General features: G+C 38.4%; 1 protein-coding gene across 3 annotated transcripts in view; it reads left to right on the forward strand.

Moving 5' to 3' along the window:
• Nucleotides 1-1107: 1107 nt before the first annotated feature.
• Nucleotides 1108-19135, forward strand: part of FIGN (fidgetin, microtubule severing factor) — a 103881-nt gene continuing 85853 nt past the window's right edge. For 2 of the 3 annotated variants that reach the window (XM_054277869.1, XM_054277868.1), the window contains exon 1: nt 1108-1261. Coding sequence is in view for 1 of the 3 variants with exons in the window: in XM_054277867.1 (XP_054133842.1) it covers nt 2189-2213 (25 nt within the window). In the remaining 2 variants the exon portion in view is untranslated. Of the gene's footprint in view, nt 1262-2043; nt 2214-19135 lie in introns of all 3 variants that reach the window. The other variant, XM_054277867.1, reaches the window with a different exon arrangement.

Genomic DNA, 19135 nt, shown 5'->3' on the forward strand with positions numbered 1-19135 from the left:
GGAACGTGGATCTGTCTCGTGGGAAGCTCTCCTCACTCCCCTTTCCCCAGCTGCGGTGACAGGGCAGCGGGCGCGCAGCCGTGCGCGGGGATGGAGCGGGGAGAGAGGGGTGCTGGGGAGCCCCGGCGGACGGGGAGCCCCGTGTGCGAGAGGCAGGGCCCGCTCTGTGCCTGCCGCCCGGCCACCGCACGCCTTCCCTGCCAGCGTGAGGCGGCCGTAAAGCCCGTCTAACAGCCCCCCCGGGGAATCCCTCTGATGCAAGGGGAGTCCCCGGCAGCTGTGGGCCGGGGTAGCTGAGCTGGCTCCCTGCCATCCCCCGCCGAGCCGGGCTGGGAAGTGCGGGGAGAGGGAGGTGTGGCTGCCGGGGCCCCTCAGCCATTGCCGGCTACCGGGATTGCCTCTCCGCGGCTGCTAGCAGCCGGGCTCCGGCGGGCAGCGGCCGGGGCTCGCCGGGAGCAGCGCGGGGCCGGGGCACGGCTGCGCGGCCCCGCCGCTGCCGCTCGGGCCGGGACGGCACTTCCACTCCGGCCATTTTCCTCGGGCGGCAGGCGGTGGCGACCGGCGAGCCCCGACGCCGCCCGCCCGCCCGGGGACGCGGCGCAGGAGCTGCCGGCCAGGGCAGCCGCGCAGGCCGCTGCCGGTCGAGCCGGGACACCCCGCCGGCCCCAGGCGGGCAGACGCGGGGCGGCCGCGGCGAAGCGGAGGCGGCCGCAGCCGGGGGCAACCTCCGCCGCCGGAGCCCGCCCGCCTGCACCGCGGGCGCGGGCTGCCGCTAGGCCCCGGCCCCGCGCCGCCGCGCCCGAGGGGAGCCCCGCCGCCGCCGCTGCCGCCGCGGAGGGAGCCCGCTGCCCGCTGCCCCCGTCCCGCCGCCCCGGGAAGAGGGAGCGGAGCCGCGGCGCGGACACCCCGCCGGCCCCCGCGGGAAGCGGCGGCCCCGGCGCGCAGGACCGCGCAGCGCCCCCGCCCCCCGCGCCGCTCCCCCTTTGAAAACTGATCTTTGGCTCTTCGCGTGAAAGTGATTTGAATTTGGCTCGGCGGCGCTCTGCGCAGGCGTCCAGCTGCTGGCATGCTGGCTCCTTGCAAAGCAGCTGTTTTGGGTTTGAAATTCCAACATGGCAGAGGCTGCAGTCAGTCTTCCCTTCAAAAACTTGGAATGATTTCAAATCATAGGCACCTTCACTTAACCCGAGCCCCCATTCATCAGCAAACACATCGGATCGATGCTACTCTAACCTATCGGGTTCTTGTACCAAATCTCCAGGTAAGAGGATCTTTTTTTTTTTTCCCTCCCTCCCCCCCCAGTCTCCCTACCATCGTTTTAAATTTTATTAAATCCTAAAGATCTCCGACACAGCCGCGTATTAATTGCCTGTTCGTGCCCTAAATATTTTGCCTAATTTGCGGTCGTTTTCTGATACTAAGTACTCCGGTCTGCTTGCCTGATCGTAGTCTGGAAAGTACAGATATACAATCGCTGTGCATGGTTTTTCCTCCTTGATCATTGCCAACAATAGTAGGCAGATTAAGAGTTCGCGATTGCAAGCTCCCTCCCCACCTCCTCCTCCTCCTCCTCTTAATTGGATTTATTTTTAAGTTGCTTTGAAAATAATAAACTGCAGGTAACGCGGGTCTGAACATTGAGGCAACTAACTTCTGACCAAATAAGTGCAAATAAGAATCTCGCAGAACAAAAGTTAGGTTTAAATTGCTGTGTCTTGGCTGGGGTGGGGGTGTGGGGGCACGAATATGTCAGAGGAGCTGTTGCAGTAAAATGTAAGCACATCATCTTGGAGGGGGTACAGCGTGGTGGGCGTATTGTTGGCTCAGGAGGGAGAGAAAGATGTATAATTTAATGGTATATACAATCCACTGATCCTATTACTATCCTCCCTGGAGCTCTTGTTAGTTTCAATGGGAGTGAGTGAAATTGACATGGACTTGCATTCCTGGTCATGTGCTTTTTTTCCCCCTTTCTTTCTTCTCTTGTGATCTGAGATCCCCTTTTTGTTGATGTTGCTTTCCCACTTAATTATATGCATGTAGGTTAAATGAATACCTGACGAAAGGGCCCACGTTTCAAGGCAGTGACATTTGATAGCTGAGAGGAAAAGTGGCTTTAATGAAAAGCAACCTTTGGAATTCCTGCTTGTGAAAAATCCAATTCAGCTTTTTGTGCTGCCAGCAAGAAATGATCAGTAGCACCAGTGTTTATGGTATGTCCGTTTTGGGATCTACTTCCTTTGCATCTAAATAGCAAAGACAAATTTAAACAGCATGATAACGCACCGAGGACTCTGCATGCAAATATTTTGTAATAAATACCTAATGTTTAGTAGTATATTTTCTTATGTATATATAAGCATTTTTTTCTCTTGCTATCATTTGTTTATCATTTGTGCTTCGATTATGGCATTAGTTTTGTCCATTGTATTGATCTCAGTTGTAAAACCTGAAGTTGCATGTTACCAGCAGTGCACTATACACACCACTGAACTCCAGTGGTATGTAAATTAGTACAACTCGGCGATGGAGAGGGCAAAAACGTGTAGCAGTGAATATATACACCTACACATCTGTGTGCTCGTACATACATGCCTAAAATGCATCTTTTTCTTTTGCAAATGAATATTTTTTTAGTAGTTATTTAAACTCCAGCTGCTTTTCCCTCTCTTACTTTCAGTGTAATCAGCTGCTAGAGATTCTAACTGATCTGGGGTGAGGGAATGTTTTGCATGTAAACAAACAAAATTACTGTTGTGGCCGAATGCTTAATACGATTTAATAAGGAGTATTTTATGCTCAGTTTACAAGTGTCTGGTTCACATTGCTCTGCTCTCAGTGCTTAACAGAATGAAATAATCAGGTGCTGAAACTGGCTCTGTTTTAATGGTCACTCTCCAGACCCCCGTGCTGCCCCTTCCTCCAAAAAAGTCAGATAAAATGGAGCATGGGGAATTTCAGTAGAGCTCCTTGTGGTTCAGTAGATGCACCTCTAGGTATGCAGTTGAGGCTAAGGAAGTAACAACAAAAGTGACTATTAGTCTGTTTTGTGCAACCAAAAAGGGGGTATGTTCACTTTTAATTGTGTGTGATAGTAATGAATAAGGATGGAGAGACCCTAGGAGAGAGAGAGAGAGTGTGCATGTGTGTGTGTGTGTTTGGGATAAGGGGAGGTCTGCCGTGTGTGGCTGATGATCTCTTGTAATAACAGATCTGAATGCAAGAAAGAAATTGAGAGACAGTTGCACAATGTACACTCCTATTTTGGTGTTGTAGGTGACTGTATTGCTAAACATATCCCAGGTGATATATGATGGAAATGATCTGATTGCATTTTGCATTTAGAACTTGTTGACTTTGGAACGATCAATAAGGCAACTGTTTATTTTAGATGCACATAATTTGCTCTGAGAAATGTTTTAAGGAGAAGAGCAAGCAAGCAAGAGCGGAGCTTTTTTTTTTTTTTTTTTCCTAGAGCTGTTGGAGCAAATGTGATTGCCAGATGGGAGATTTCCCTCTGTGATGTTAAAGCTGTAATATATATTCAGAGCAGATTGGACTGCTGCTTGTGATGAGGAGGATATTACATTTATAAATTTTAAATCGGGAATCGGACAGTATGCTGAGAGCTGAAATTGGATGGTGTGGATGGTTTGGACTGTTAAATGCAATTCCCAGATAATAATAATAATTATAGTAGCAGTAATATATGTGTGTATAATAAACATGATACTATTAGGCAGCTATATATATTCTATGGTGCTTAAGTATATATTTTCAATATGAGTTCTCTCTTTCCTCGCTTCCCTTAAAATGTTAAGGATTGGGAGGGGATGTTTAAGAGCCCACTGTTAGGAGAAATCAAACATAATCAGGTTCCTGTTTAAGGAAAAGTTTTGCTAAAATTCTTTCTGCAAATTCATCTCTTTCGGAGTTTTTGTTTTGCCCGTGCATGTGGCCTGACAGTGCCACAGTCCTGAAAGACTGGGAAGTGGGAACTAGTCACACTCGAGCAGCTCTGCTGTTGCAAATTAAAAGTGTGTTGTGGTCAGGAAATGAAAGCTACAATGTCTCTTTTGAACAAGTCGTTTATCAAGAGAAACATCTATCAAGCAGTGACTTGTCACATTGATCCTCTAAAAGTTAGGTCCGAAGTGGAAGCTGCTTTGATGTTTTTGATGCCAAATTTATAAAATTGAGAAAGCTGGAGAGAGTAGGACTGATTTGCACTTAAAAATTGCTCTGCTCTGGGCGTGACAAAATCATCAAGTATCCCTGATATAAGAGCTGGTAAACTACGGAGGTATTGGATCTTCTACCTTGTTTTTATTTTCACATGGAAACTTTAGCTTTGCCACACAGGCAATTTCTTTTCAGGCATCCTGTCTGTATGACTCTCTGCATTATTTCGTCGGGAATATTTTCTTGCTTAGGAATACATCTGTTGCTTCCAAATGGAACCTTTTTTTGTTGTCTTTCTGATGGTATTTATAGAGTTCTGCTTGAGAAGGCAATTTTTTTCCTCTGCTCTCAGTCTTGTTGCGTCTTCTTCTATTTGTAATCTCAGTTTCCACCTCTCATCCCTGTGAAGCAAAGTTTCTTTTACTGCCAAAGTAATGCTTATAGCAAGTAAGGTACATTTGAAGGTATTTGTTAGCACAACTTAAAACATGTTAAGAGTACTGCTAAGTGTCTCTTCCCCTTCTGATTTTCTTTTTCCATCCATTTTTGGCACATGAACCATGCGTTCATTCTCAACAGGAGCAGTGTATTTCAAATTGAATGTAAAGCTGAGATTTCAAGTAAAAAAAAAAAAAAGACCAAAACAAAGTCTAAAACTGATGTTTTATCTTTTTCTATTTTCAACCATCTAAATTGTTTAGCAACTTCACTAAAAAGTTTTTCATTTTGCATAAAGTTTGTGTTTGGATTATAAAGGAATCCCTTTGAAACAAGGGTTTGGTGTTTGGTTGTTGGGTTTCTGTTTTCTTTTCTGTGCTTTTTATTTTTTTGGCTAGGGTATGAGTGAAATCTTCCTTAAAGCAGGATGCTTTGACTTCTTTTCTTCAGTGTCGTAAATGAGATAACACTGCATATGAATACTTGATAGAGACCCATTTGAAAATAGGCAGCAAACAGCAGCGTGGTGGGAGTTTTGGTGAGTGTTATAGTTGCTAATTAATCATGTTTGAAATGAAGGAATCATAGCATGGTAATAAAGGCTCATTGTTGTTTGATGTTTGTAACAGGATGTGACTCCTACATGAATCTGGTGGGTTTGGAGGTTTTGTTGCTATTTCCTTCCGTCATATTAAGATACCTTCACTATTAGCTCGAATTGTTTTTGTTTATTGAACATTGTGAAAGTACAGGAATTTTGCTTATTGTAGCAGCATTTTAGAAATATTAAGATTGTATTGTTATTGATATTTGCATCATACAGTTAATGGGAAAAAATGACTGGTCTTATGTCATTAGCTGTTCTTTAAGCTTTTTTATAGTTAAGCCTAGCCAAACACTATTTGGGATTTATTTTCTTGAAATAAAAAGCCCTACTACTTTTATTTCTTATAATTAAAAAATGGTACTTGATGAACTTTTGTGCCCTACTTGCTTACGTGTATATAGTAAGGGATAGCAACTAAATATATATTCCAGAATAGTTTGTATACTAACCCTTTAAAAATTGATCTTCAGAATACTTGGAGGGTGTTTTTGCTTTCTTGGTTTTGTTTCTATTACGGCTCTTATTAGATGTGTCGTCTTTGGGCTTTATTTTTCACTGTCTATTAATAACTGCTATATATAAAATGGAGAGAGAATCACTTTCAAAATACAAAGCTTTAGTTTAAAAATTTAATAACGCTATTTTATGCTGCATGAACAAGGTTTGGAATCTGCTGTTGTTTAGATGCTCAGTTTCTTTTTAAAATATAACTCCTAGAGGGGAATTATTCTGTATGGTTCCTGTCAATAAGTTTATTCAATGAATGCATACATGAAACACTGAATATGATGACTTATCTTTCTGTAGTCCTAATCATCAATTAATAGGCTTATCTGCTTGTTAGGAGTGGGTTTAATGGTACAAAATCAGCATGAGATCTGTCTATATGAAACACTTGTATGTTGTTTATGACAGACTGAGTTTTGATCTTGCATCCCGAGATCTAATAATAGAAATATTTGGCTCTTTGCCCTCAATCAATATATCCATTAACAGAAAAAACTTCACACAATACTTTCATAAAGTGCTGGATGTATTGATACTAAGTTGATAAATTTAATTACTGGGGTTTTACATTGATTCATTGATCTTATGATTGGAGGAAATTGTTCTGCAGACATTTCTAAAGTATTGAGGAATATCATATGTCCATAAAGCTTGATTAATTGATAAATCAGCACTTTTTTTTCCTGCTCAGTTATTGATAAGACATAAAAATAACTGTAAAAATAATTTGGAATAAGCTAATTAGAAATTCTCATGTGTTAGTAACAGAGCAGATAAGAAGCAGTACTATAGAGGTGAAAAAAATGAAGTTTGAAGTGTAATTGTGCCTATTGGGCCCAATCCTTAACTGGTGTAAAAAATACTTAGCTTTGAAAAGATAAAATAATGTACAGTTCCCAGAATCTGGACCATGGTGGCTTTTTTGTTTGTTTGTTTTGGTTGTGGTGGCTTGTCTTTTTTTTTTTTTTCCCAGTACTATTCTTTGACTCATTGGAAGCTGTTTTAAATTAGATATTATGGATGTATGGAATTTTAGATAAGCATCTGATCTGAAATGAATAGTATAGCTATAAAAGCAATTTGAAGAGCCGTAAATTCAGGATTGCGTATCCCTGATATTGTTGCAGAGTATTAAAATCTTGCTGCTAGAGATGCTATCCTCTAAGTGAAAACTTATCTTCCTTATGGGAAAGATGACTTCAGGGAACTCTCATCTGGGAAAAGGCCCAGAGTTTTTTTGTGTTTTGTTTGTTTTTTTGTTTTTTGTTTTTTGTTTTTTTTTTTTGTTTTTTTTTTTTTTTTGTTGTTGTTGCTAAAATAATAATTAAAAAAATTCCAATACATAGAATTAGTTACAGGAATATTTTCCAGGTGAAAAACCTTACGGGAGTACTTGGCTCCATTTTGGTGAGGTATGCGACCTTTTCACCCTATGTCAATGATATTTTTATAGAGTGTGTGAGAAATGTGAGTATAAAGAAAATTCCTTAAGATCATTCAGTTTTTTATTTTTTCTTAAATAAACAAAAGAAAAAAAAAAAGAAAAAGAAAAAAAAAAATCTCTCAATCAAAACAACATATAGATCTCCCTTAATGAAACTAATGAAACAGTATTCCTTTAAAGGATGGTGGCTAATAGAGAGAAACAGAGACAACCACTTCCCAGATGTTACTGTTGGTTCAACAAATACAGTCTTACCCTTCAAGGAGCAGGGAATCCTACACTGGAGGTGTAATGGAGGTCAAAGGAAACCTAAATCTTTCAGACCTTAATAATTGTACCTGCCATCCCCTCAGTTGGCATGTTAAAGAAAATGCATATATATATATTATGTTTCTTGGAAGATAGTTTGTATTTGCAGCAATCTACTAAGCACAAGTGGACTTCACTACTGTTTCTTCTAAATACCTGTTGGGGTTGGCCCTGCTGTGTGACGAGTGAAAATGGAAAGAAAAATAGCTGGTCAGTCTTGGTTACCAAAATCTTGCGGAACTGGGGAGAGATTGGGCTTTGACAGGTCAGTTTGAGAATGGGATGAATACAAAAATGTGTAATCTGCAGAAAGCACCACTGATTAAGGGCATACGGAGATGTCTGCAGTGATGAAAACGTGGAGTCTCTGCTTTCGTTTTGCCGAGCTCTGTTGCTATGAGGTATCGGCACACGAAGAATGTTAATAACAGTATTGTGTGTCTGTTCCGATAGTGCGTGGAACGGTACCTGTCAAACATATCATAACACTCAACTATCTCTTTAATCATATAAGCAACACTCCTTACTACAAAAGCTATTGTATTTGTACAATAGAAAGAACAGCCATACATTATTTGAATAATGGACTAAAACTTTGTTCTTTAAACCATTTTTCTGCAGAGGGGACAAAGTTTCATGTATCTTGGCTGTAATTAAAAATAATGCAGCTACAGATGACTGTCATGACACTGGCTAATTTTTAATTTTTTTTTTCTATAATAGTCTGTTAAGGGTATAGTCTGATATGCCATGAAATACTGAAATAGCAATTGCCAGTCATTATTTAACTGCAACTGAGAAACTCTTTTCTCAGTTCTTTTATAGTGTAGCTACTGCTAGCATATTGTTAGTTAAATTTCAAATACCCTGAAAGGTATGTGGACAAAATGCTGAGATTATTTTGATATGATTATAAATTTTGGTGATGTAAGTACGTTTTTGTTCCAGATTCCTTGAAATCATGTATTACCCGGACTTTCTGTAGTCTGTTTTTAACCCTTCTGTATTCTACTTTTAATCTGTTCTGTACTCTTTGTTAAAAAGCATGTGGCTCACCTTCTGTAGATGAATTGCTCAATGTATGAAGATGTATGCCACAGTTTATTTTGTGTGATATTTTAGAATGTATGCATGTGTCACGCTGGTTATAGATTGGTGATGATAACTTTGTTTGAGTAATATGTATCTTACATGCATTAATACTTTAGCAGCAAGACCATACTGTGGTCAAACTTCATGAACTAAGATAGCGGTCTCACATCTAATTAAGCAGGATCTGAATGAATGATTTTCTGATACAGGTCAAAACTGAACTTTTTGTTTCTCTTCTTCAGTGTGATAAAATGCTTAAGGGACACATTAAGGCATGTTTGCATAACTCCTACTAATCTGAAGGGAATTTGTAAATGAATATTGAGAGGAGATGGGAGAAAGGACTGAACCTGGTGGGTCACAGGGGTTTGCGGCAGGAATGTATCTGCATGCTTTCATTTAAGATGTTTTGGGGTTTTTTTACCTGATTTAGAATAACAGCTGTTTGCCTTCTAATATGTTAGAAATAACATCTGTATTTTCATTTGTCTCCTCCATTCTAGCATAGAAGCAAGTCATTAATTAAAAAGCATTTATACAGTGAGCTTGAATTATCACTTAATAAAACTTAAAACTGTAGTGTTGCAAAGATATTCCTAGACAGTACAACTGATTTTGTGTGCTTGTCTGCTGGTGAGGGGAAGAGCCAAAAATTACTTTATATTGCTGATTGACAGCAGAGGGTGGATGGGAATGATAAAATGATAGGCAGAAATTATGAATCCATGACAATAGTATTGATATTGACATTTTAAATATTAAGAACTGATAGGCCTACTGTACAAACTGCTGTGATAGCTGTGCTTTTAAGTGAAAGTAGCTATTTATATGCCTTATGGCTCAGTGTGGTCATGTTGAAAGTATGAGCCTACTCATCACAGATTCTGAGAAAGTGCAGGTTAACATCCTCTGTGTTCTTTAGACCTGTCTGATTACTTCAGCCTCCTGTGTTGACACAGAGAAAGAAACAGCTAGATTCTATGCTGGAAGAATAAGGTTTGCGAGCACCGACTGATATTAGGTATCCCATTGTGATACCTAAACCAAATTTTAAAAAATCAAGCATCCTTTTCAAGTTAAACTTGAGAAACAGAGAAAGGAACAGCAAAGATGTTTCTGAACACATTTGAAGGAGCACCATTTACTTTCAAAAGAGATCTTTCCCATCACTTGTGGATAGCTCCACCATGAAGAGCAATATCAAAAGATCTCAGAAAAGTAACTATTCTTTTATGTCTTTGGGAACTCAGATGCTTACAAGATTGTTTCTGAGAAAGAAAAGAATTGATCCTATTTTCAGTCCCTTGTTGTTGGCATTTGTGGACCACATGACTAGATACAGTATTGTAGAAATACACTCTTAGTATGTGGATGTAATTCTGTTTCCCCTTGCAGCTCTAAAATAACAGTGCAATGTGGCTATATGAAAACTCAGTTTGGACGACGTTTTTATTAATTTTTTTTGCGGTCAATGAAATTGTTTTATTTAATATACATATAGAGTTTGCTGAAGATATTTAAGCATAGTAGATAGGTCATCTGCATGATAAAAGTAGAGAAATTAAAATAGTCTGTGTTTTTTATAAAAATATAGACTTAAAGTCATCTGTGATAATTTGTGAACTATCTCCATTCAGTCAGAGAACTGTTGGGTTTAAAGATCATAAATTTAAACCATAAACATTCTGTTATTTTTAATATGGAAGAAGGCTATAAATTTATTAGCTCTTCAAATAAATGAACATTTGATTTAGAAAATTAAGAGGTTTTGTGTTTACTGATGTTAGGTCTTTATATCATAAGGCTTTATATTAACTTCATAACTATAGTGGTACTGTATTGAGCATACAATAAATAAGCAGATATTTAATTTTAAAGATAATAATTTTTCATGTGTTCATAGAATTTCTGATAATTTTTTATTTCTTGCTCTTTGCCTCAATAAAAGCAGTAATAGATATATTTTGGAAACTGTTCATGCTGCAATTAACCTTTCTTAATCATTGATTTTCATTTTATTCTTTGGCTTTCATTCATTGTATTTCATACTCCTGTCCTGTGTAGGCATTCTTTATACCACAAAACTGATTTATTTTTTCACTTTAAAAACTTTAGTGGTAACATGAACTGTGATAGGTAACCGTGGTCATCGTATCAAGCAATGTTATTCAGATTAATGCCAGTAAACCCAACGTAATGAGGGGTATGAGGCACTTGTCATTATTCAGCCCCTAGCATTTGTCAGTGTGGCAGTCATATCAAAGGCACACCTTAATATGTGGAGAACATATTTGTTGAAACACATGGTTCAATAAATATCAGAAGCCTTTGTTTTTTAAAGTTAGATATAGGTAAAATATATCTCACTATGAGCTGTAGGTAAAATATATCTCATAATGTGCTTATAGAGACTGTGAATAAACAGTGCCTTAATGCATGACAGTTTTAAAGTTCTCACTAGTTAGAAATGTTCCGTTATAATTCAGTTATAATATGTTATCCATACGGTACAGAATAACAAATTGACACTAGTATTTATTTAGAGTAATAATTTTCAGCATTAAGGAAAGATGTTTTGTTATTGAGTAATTAGCAAACACCACCCCACCCCCACTTCCCAGGATGTCATCTGCTTAGAAATTGTAGCATTCACTACTTTCATTCATGACAGGCAAGTCCTTTTTGGCTAAAGCGACTGTTCCTCTCTGTTTCAGAGCATTACAACAGCTGCAGTTTGAGCTTGAAGGGTCTGAGTGGCTGAGATAACATCACAGATAGTATTGCATCTCAGAAAGTGTAATTCAACTTTCCATTTTTGGGTGCTTGGTTATCAGAAGCACTGAGTCCCTGCAATTTCTATTGACTTTGGATATGCAGGTGTGCAGCAAATTTCAGAAGCTAGGTGTTATAAGGAATTTCCCCAGAAAATGGTAGGCATTAGCTTTATTTGTACTTCTTAAATGTTCCAGTCTCCCTCTTGAGGTATTAATGCTATATGATATGATAGAAGAAACAGAGTTTTTCATTTTTCTTGGTGGTTGTAAAAACATTTTAAATTCATCAGGACAAAAATATGTACATTAATAAAGGTATGTGGTATACAATAATACATACATTAATAAAGGTATAAGGTGTAGGAATACATACATTAATAAAGGTATATACCTTTTTTATATATATATAAAATATATAAATATAAAATATATAAATATACCTTTATTTATATATATATAAATACATACATATATAAAGGTATAATCATTTGTGATTTTGCTCAGAGGAGACTTTATACTGTTTATTACTGTGTAGATATTCCAAGAAACAAAATGCAAAATAGATTATGCTGTTCTAATTGCAAAATCTTCCTTAGTTATCTTCTCCCTCCTCCTGATCCTTCTCCCTTCCCCCTCCCTCTCATGGCTTTTTTAAACAATTATGGGCATTGTGCTCCTCAATGGTGCATAGTTACTGTAAAGATAGATGTCCTCAAATAATGAGTTTCTAATAATAATCAGAAGCACTTAGATTAAACTGGTTTCATATAGAAACCTTACAGTATGAAAAAGTACATCTAAAATCCTGAGGTATATTTACAGGAGCTAAGCCTATTTACAGAAAACTAACCCAATTTTGTATCTGTTCATGTGTGTGGGGTGGGGGCACTGGAGGTGTATTGACTGTGTGCCTATGTTTTTGTCCACCTGCTTTAAAGACTTCAGAAGATTTTTTTTTTAGTACACATTTCTATTTTGCTTTCTGATAACAGAATATGTTTTAAAATCACAACATACTAATTAGCTTCTGTGTTTACACTGGAAAGCTTGCATTCCTTCAAATGACTTTTACCCACACTCTTCTTTCGATCTGTTGCTTCCCCCACCTCCCATCCTCCTCCCCCACTCCCTGCGAGGTTTATTACATTAGATTTGTTGCTTTCTTCCTTGTTCAGGAGTTCTGAAGGCAAGTAAATGAAAGTGATAAGTACAGTAACAGATAATTGTTACTTGAAAGAGTTGTTGCTGCATTGGTTGGGAATACTATCTTTCCTAACAGGTACTGAATCAGCAAGGCTGTACAATAAAAAGAGCAAAAAAGTTTAACTTATTGTTTAGAAATACATATGCAATTTAAATGGAAACAAACCCCCAAATCTCCCACATACCTTTTGGGGTTTGGAGAACAAAAGCTTACTTGTATGCTCCAAATTCCCCTGGGCCTTAATTTGCAATACCATTATTTAAGCCTGGCTGATACAAACCCATTGCAGAGAAATAGAATCTCTCCTTCCTGGCTTTTCAAAGCCATTCTATGCCTCCTTCTCTCTGCCTGCCCGCATCCCCCAGCACCCCCCTCTTCGTTCCCAGCCTCTTGGTCTTACCCTGCCACTGTGAAACTCTTTTGTATTTGAAATGCAGTAAACAGAAAAATAGTGAGCTTCTAAAACACAGAAAACTGCCATTCTGCATTGTTTTACTGACATCACTACCAACACACAGATAATTCTATCTTCTGACTAAGAGCAAGGTATAATCACTTTAATATCTGTTGTGTCCTCTACCAGGTGACCTGTAGTAATTTATTGTAAAGATAAGCACCCCTGATACAATAAGTTATTTCTTCTCAGAAATGGGGAAAAAAGTCAAATCTTATAGAAAATATTAACCATAAAGTGAGAAGAAACTTGTGCCCCCTTAACATGCTCCTGGGGTGCCAGACTCTCTGGATTTCATCTCCTGGGTACACTGGCATTGTCAGATGCTCAGCTGGAAGCTATTCTGGAACAGAACTGGTTTTGGGTGTAATCCCTAACAGCTGAGAGTAAATACAGGCATCACTGTAGCTTGATGCCGCTTTGAGCACTACAGCTGTATTTATTTTGCTGCTAATAAAATGGCAGCCTACTTTGTCATTAAGAGGCTTGTCTTTGTGAAATAGCAATTGAGGTGTAATACTGAGTGTTTGAGTTAGTGGAAGGAGCTAAGAAATAGATGAGCTGCGTTCCTGACTGTGGGTGGAAGGATGGTGAGTAATATGTGTCTTGGCATGGCATCTGCCAAAAGCATTTTTTCTCTTCCCCCCCACCCCACTACGCTGTTCTAGTTTTGAAAGGTGTAAGGTATTCTAATAAGCAAAGGGGGAGAAAAAAGTGGAAGGGAAAAAACTTTCAAGCAAGTCATTATAGCACATCTCAATGACTGTGCCTCACACTTAATTTAATTAGAAGACAACTGCACTGGAAAACTGGTCATTTTAGTCGTAGTTAACAACTGGTTCTCTCGTACCCCCACTCAGAACTGATTATATGCCACATTGTACAATGTAATTTCTACAAGAAAATTAAGTATAAATAGGTATTGTGTAGTTAGAATAATGAAGATTTCATGAAAGGTATTAACTTATCATTTAACTGTGCTTTTAGAGGAAAAAATAAATATTTTTCTTCTAGTGTTTCTTTTTTACTATTTCAAACAGAAAAAAACCCTGGTATCAAATTGGGATGTTTTCTAAATTTTTAAACAAAAAGCTGAGCTTATAGCTATTTATATGTTCATTATGGGGTAAGAAGGCACTGAAGGAAATGAAACCTTGTATGTGCGTGTTTCTTACAGAATTACTATTTTCAGAAGGGATTGCTGTTGTGTTGTAAAATAATTTACTAGTGTATGGTTTGTGAAATGGTGTGGGTAGTTCAATGCTGGATTTCAGGCAAGAAAGTTTCCTAGTTAGCTGTAATAAGACTTACTTGCTCAGTAGTAACACAATAAGGATAAAAAATAATGTATGATTTAATGAAAAAAAAATCTATCCATTTGCATTTTTTCACCAAATTCCACTTGGTGATACGTTTGTTGGGCTGAGCTATTAAGTGTTCTGTGGACTGTGTTTCAACTAGTGCATGATTGACTAGGTATATTGGAGCTTTTTACTTACTGCCAATGCAAAATTTGACCCTAGTTTTACCCTGAGATGTTTTTGCCTTTAAAAATATCCACACTTCATGAGTACTCAGGTGATAAAAAAATTAATTGTTGTTATTTGTGGGGTGTGTCTTTGTCTTATAGTAAGAGTAACTTACTGAATTGATGTTGAATAGATTTTATTTTCTTACGTTGATTCCAAAGTTCAACTATGGGAATTGCTGTATCATCTCAAAATTTTAAATCTACGTTTTATGCACTGTGCCAAAGCACCCATGAGCTCATTAAGCAAAGACTTTTTCAATTATATCTTGTGTTTATGCATGTATTTATACTTGACAGAAATCCTTTAGAGGTTTGGTTTGCTATATTAATGCTTACAGTGTATTAGAGCACAAAATATGGTAGAGTTGTCAGTAAAACCATGCAGAATAGCAGTTTTCTGTGTTTTATAAGCTCACTGTTTTTCTGTTTACTGCATTTCAAATACAGGAGTTTCACAATGGCAGGGTAAGACCAAGAGGCTGTACTTACAGATAGTGCTGGTAGCTTCCATTGTATTTTAGTAGCTGCTGAAGAGTTTCTTGGCCAGACATCCAGCCTCTAGAGGGCACAGCAGTAATCTGCTCTGCCAGACCCTCACCCACACAATCATCTGCACAAAGTTTTAGTGCTGGTACCTACAAAGAGAATTTCACTTGTGTTGCATTAAAAAAAAAATCTCTGTATTCCTCATTTTCCTGGAGTTTTGCTATAGTAAGTTGTTTCCTTTTCTTTTTCCTTTTCTAATCTTGGAAATGTTTCTGTATTTGCTTTATTCCCCCCCCCCCCCCCCCCCCCCCCCCCCCCCCCACGATGGTGGTCTTTATTAAAGTAGACTCAAATCCATGATATTGCTGACTTGCAGATATTTCTTTACCTGGTGCAAACATTTCTTTGGGTATACACTACTCTTTGCTGTAGTAAAGACAACAGAAGCCAGTGCAGAGCAATTGAGACTTCCACAGTTAGGTACTGAAATTCCTTATGTACTAAAATCTGGATAATAAATAATCCACATGGGATTGAACCCAGTTAATTCTACTCCAGTTGCATAGGTTCCATTGCTCAAGGCTTTTCTTTTGTGAGATGCCATATTACAGCTTTTTATTCTCTTATAATATTACTAATGTTGATCTTCATGTGGAGTCATACTTGTTCTCCAGTTCACTGTGATTCTCTACTGTAGTATATCACTATTAGCAATCAGGTTTTCAATAATTCAAATTAATCTGATGGTATGCTTTGAATTTTCCTTAGATGTCCTCATGTAGAACAAAAGAAAAACAAGTATTCCTGGATTTGATGCTAGGAATAAAGACATTCCCCAATCTGTAGTTTAATTTTGTTCTAAGACTTTATGTTTAGGGAGAAATACATATTGAAGAAAAATTTGTTGATGAGTGTCATTAACCACGTAGACAACTTTTCGTAGTAGTGGTATAAGCTGGGCAATTTCTGCTTGAGAAATTACATAAATGCAGCATTTTAGCTATATATTTAGTGATGAGCAATAAAGCTTTACATCACTGTTGGGTTTCTACGTTTCTGTGCAACATAAAAATGGAGGAAGATTGTGTTCATGTTTATTTTGTAGGTCACCTTGTTATGCTCAGTTCCCATTTCGTAACTTTTTCTTCAAAAATAATTAAAATAAAATTGTTTGGTTTATGAAGTGTACAGTGTCTGCTTTATGGGTGATACTAGACCAGATTTTATTGGGGAAGTTTGACAACTTCCTGTGAACAGTTTGGAAAATTTAGGTAGTAAGTTGCTGTATTGAAGCAATCCCATTTCCAAAGTTTTTCATTGCTTTAAAATGTCAAGGAGTTTTTGTTAGTCTGAGAGTAATGGCAGTTTAGGGAGATGCAGGGGAAAAATTTCCAAGACAGAGTACAATCTGTGGAAGTGCTGTGTCAAACTTTTATGTCTTCATCACCTGTGACCAAGAGACAGTTAACTTAGTGGAGAAATAACTGTGGCATTGTTTTGTGATTCATCTAATCCACTTTTTCCCACGGGACTGAGACAGTCACTAGTGTGTCACTTCAGCCTTGGCAGGTTCCCAGGTTTGCAAACTTGGTTCTTCATTCCACACTGTGGGGTGGAGCTCTGCAGTAAAACTGCCCAACATACTGAAACCTCAACGAAAAAAGGAGGTGTAATGCTTGGAGGGTGTCCTGGTCAACTCCTTTACAAACCTGATCTCTGCAGGGTTAGGTATACTCTTAGAATAAGCTTCCACTGTCATGGAAATAGGTTGGAAATATAGTTAGGGTATCTGTTCAGTCTTAAATAACCAAATTTTTTGATGACATAGTTGTTTACAGTCAGACACTGGCCCTGGTGTTCTGCCTGAGAGGGAGCATTCTTTTTTGATAACTGCTAGTAGGGGACTGGTATCATCCAAGTTTATCCCTTACTTTTGTTCTCCAAACCCAAATATCCTCAGCCTTTCTCTTCCACCCTGTCAAATCCGTGGCTTTTACAGCTTATTCTAAAAGCCAAAACAAAATCAGGCGGTATTGAAGTTAGCGGGGAGAAGCAAGCAAGTCCTAGAGCCACAAATGTCCCCATGAGGGACACAGTGCCTGGGTACCAGTGGGATGCCTGATGGAGAGGCTCTGCCCACGTCACCTCTGGCATTGTGGTGGCAGGCAGAGCTAACTGAGTCTTGGCTGGTTCAAAATAGCAGGAACAAAGGAATATGATGTGAATGTATTGATACAGTTTATAGGATTTAAAACAAAAAAAAAGAAAGTTTTATTGGGAAAATAATTCAAAGTCAATTTTCATGGGAAATATTAAAGCACCAAGCGAGTCCAATGTAAGCTAAATGACAGGTCACTGACTTTGGTTACTGGAAGTGTATGTGTCATGTCTTTTGTCTGAATTTAGACAAATGTGGATTTTGTCCTTGTGGTGCAACATTGCACCCCTTAAACATAGGACAGGAGAGAAGAACAGCAAAGGATTTTTTTTTTCACTCCTGAACAAATGAAAGCATGAGCAAAGCCACCTTGATTTTAAAATTCAGGCTCCAAATCTCTCTTTAAATCATTTTAATAGACACTAAGTTATAAATCATCCAAGCAATTACATGAACACAAAAGGAGTGGGGCCTAGCCTCAGCTTCAGCCCCAGATGTTTCTTGACTACAATAATGGCCCAGCCCAGATATTTAGAGCTTAATTTCTGCTCATGTGCACTTGTCCATAAATGGTTCCTTTTCCATTCCCAGTTCAACAACTGAACAACTTATAGTAGAGCATGATTCAAATTTGAATGATGGCAGATTGTGGATAGAGACAATTTACCTTTGGAAACTTTCAAGTCCATTTCCAATATTTAAAATGTAAGGTGACTCTTGAACAGAGAATAATAGATTGGCCCCTTTTCAATTTTTGTGTTCTTAATTTTTTTGGTCTATTATTGTATATATAGTCTGGTTTTATACATTCCTGTTTTTTAATTTTTTTTGTTTATCTTTGCTGCAGTTCTGAGCAGAGACTTTTTTTCCCTCCTTTTAATGCTCTGCCATCTAGCATGACTTGCATTGCAAGCCAGTGCATCTAACCTTGCTGCTCTCTCCATTCCTGTCCTGCTTACTGCTCCTCCCAAACAGCCCAATGCTTGAAACTAAACAAATTGAAAATAATGATTGGTAACCATCTGCTGTGCTGAAATTCCACGTACAGCAGTTAACTCCATTTTACAAAACAACTTCAATCTAGTGAATTACAGTGCAGTTCTTGGTGGCAGCAGATAGCAACAAGCAGTTTCGAGTTCCTCTAGACAAAGCAGTTAATGTAGGGAGCATTATGCGGAGTCATTTGGTGGTGTTGGCATGGTGGGGGATACTTGTGCCATCAGAGAGTTCAGTGTAATGCATTTGAAACTAGAGGGAGTCTGACTATGGCCTAATTGTTTCATCTGATTAAAAAAGAGGCTGGTCCATAAAACTGTGCTGACAGGCGGTCTTGCAGATCTGTACCCTTCAGTTTGGTTTTCTGTTTCTGCAGCTGAGTACAATACTGCGAGGAACATGTTTGACTTTCAGTCATTTCCATGTGACTTTTGGAGTCCTTAATGAAAACCTCAACCAAAAATTAGGCTGTGTAGCTGGTCAAAGTATATTGAAGAAAAATAATTAATCATAGATTTTCTATTGGAGAAACTTTTATAGATACAGAACTGTAACTAGAAGCACTCTAAAAAGTGATGGACTGCCAATCAGCAGACATTCAAATAACTGTAGACTATGATGTAATATTAAAATAGGCACCATTATTATATGTGTTTTTAATTCAATTTCAATTATCTGAGTTTAGGTTTTGATTGTGTGTAAGGAAAGTTGCTTAAAATGGGCAGTATATTGAGTTCAAAGGACCCATACAGTTCATAAATTCTCTCGTGTCTACTGGATTTTTCATCAGGGAGACTTCCAATAAAAATGATCTATTTTAGAAATAATATTGTTTAGTAGGTTGAAATGTGGTGTAATAAAATTAGACCTTCAGTCTTCTAAAGTTACTACTTAGATGGCACCCTTGGGATGGTAAAATGGCTGTATAAGCAGATGAATCAGACAGTTTCACT

This window comes from Melozone crissalis, unplaced genomic scaffold, assembly GCF_028551555.1.
Source record: "Melozone crissalis strain CALT ecotype California unplaced genomic scaffold, PUWL_Pcris_2 ptg000023l_1, whole genome shotgun sequence".
NCBI lineage: Eukaryota > Metazoa > Chordata > Aves > Passeriformes > Passerellidae > Melozone > Melozone crissalis.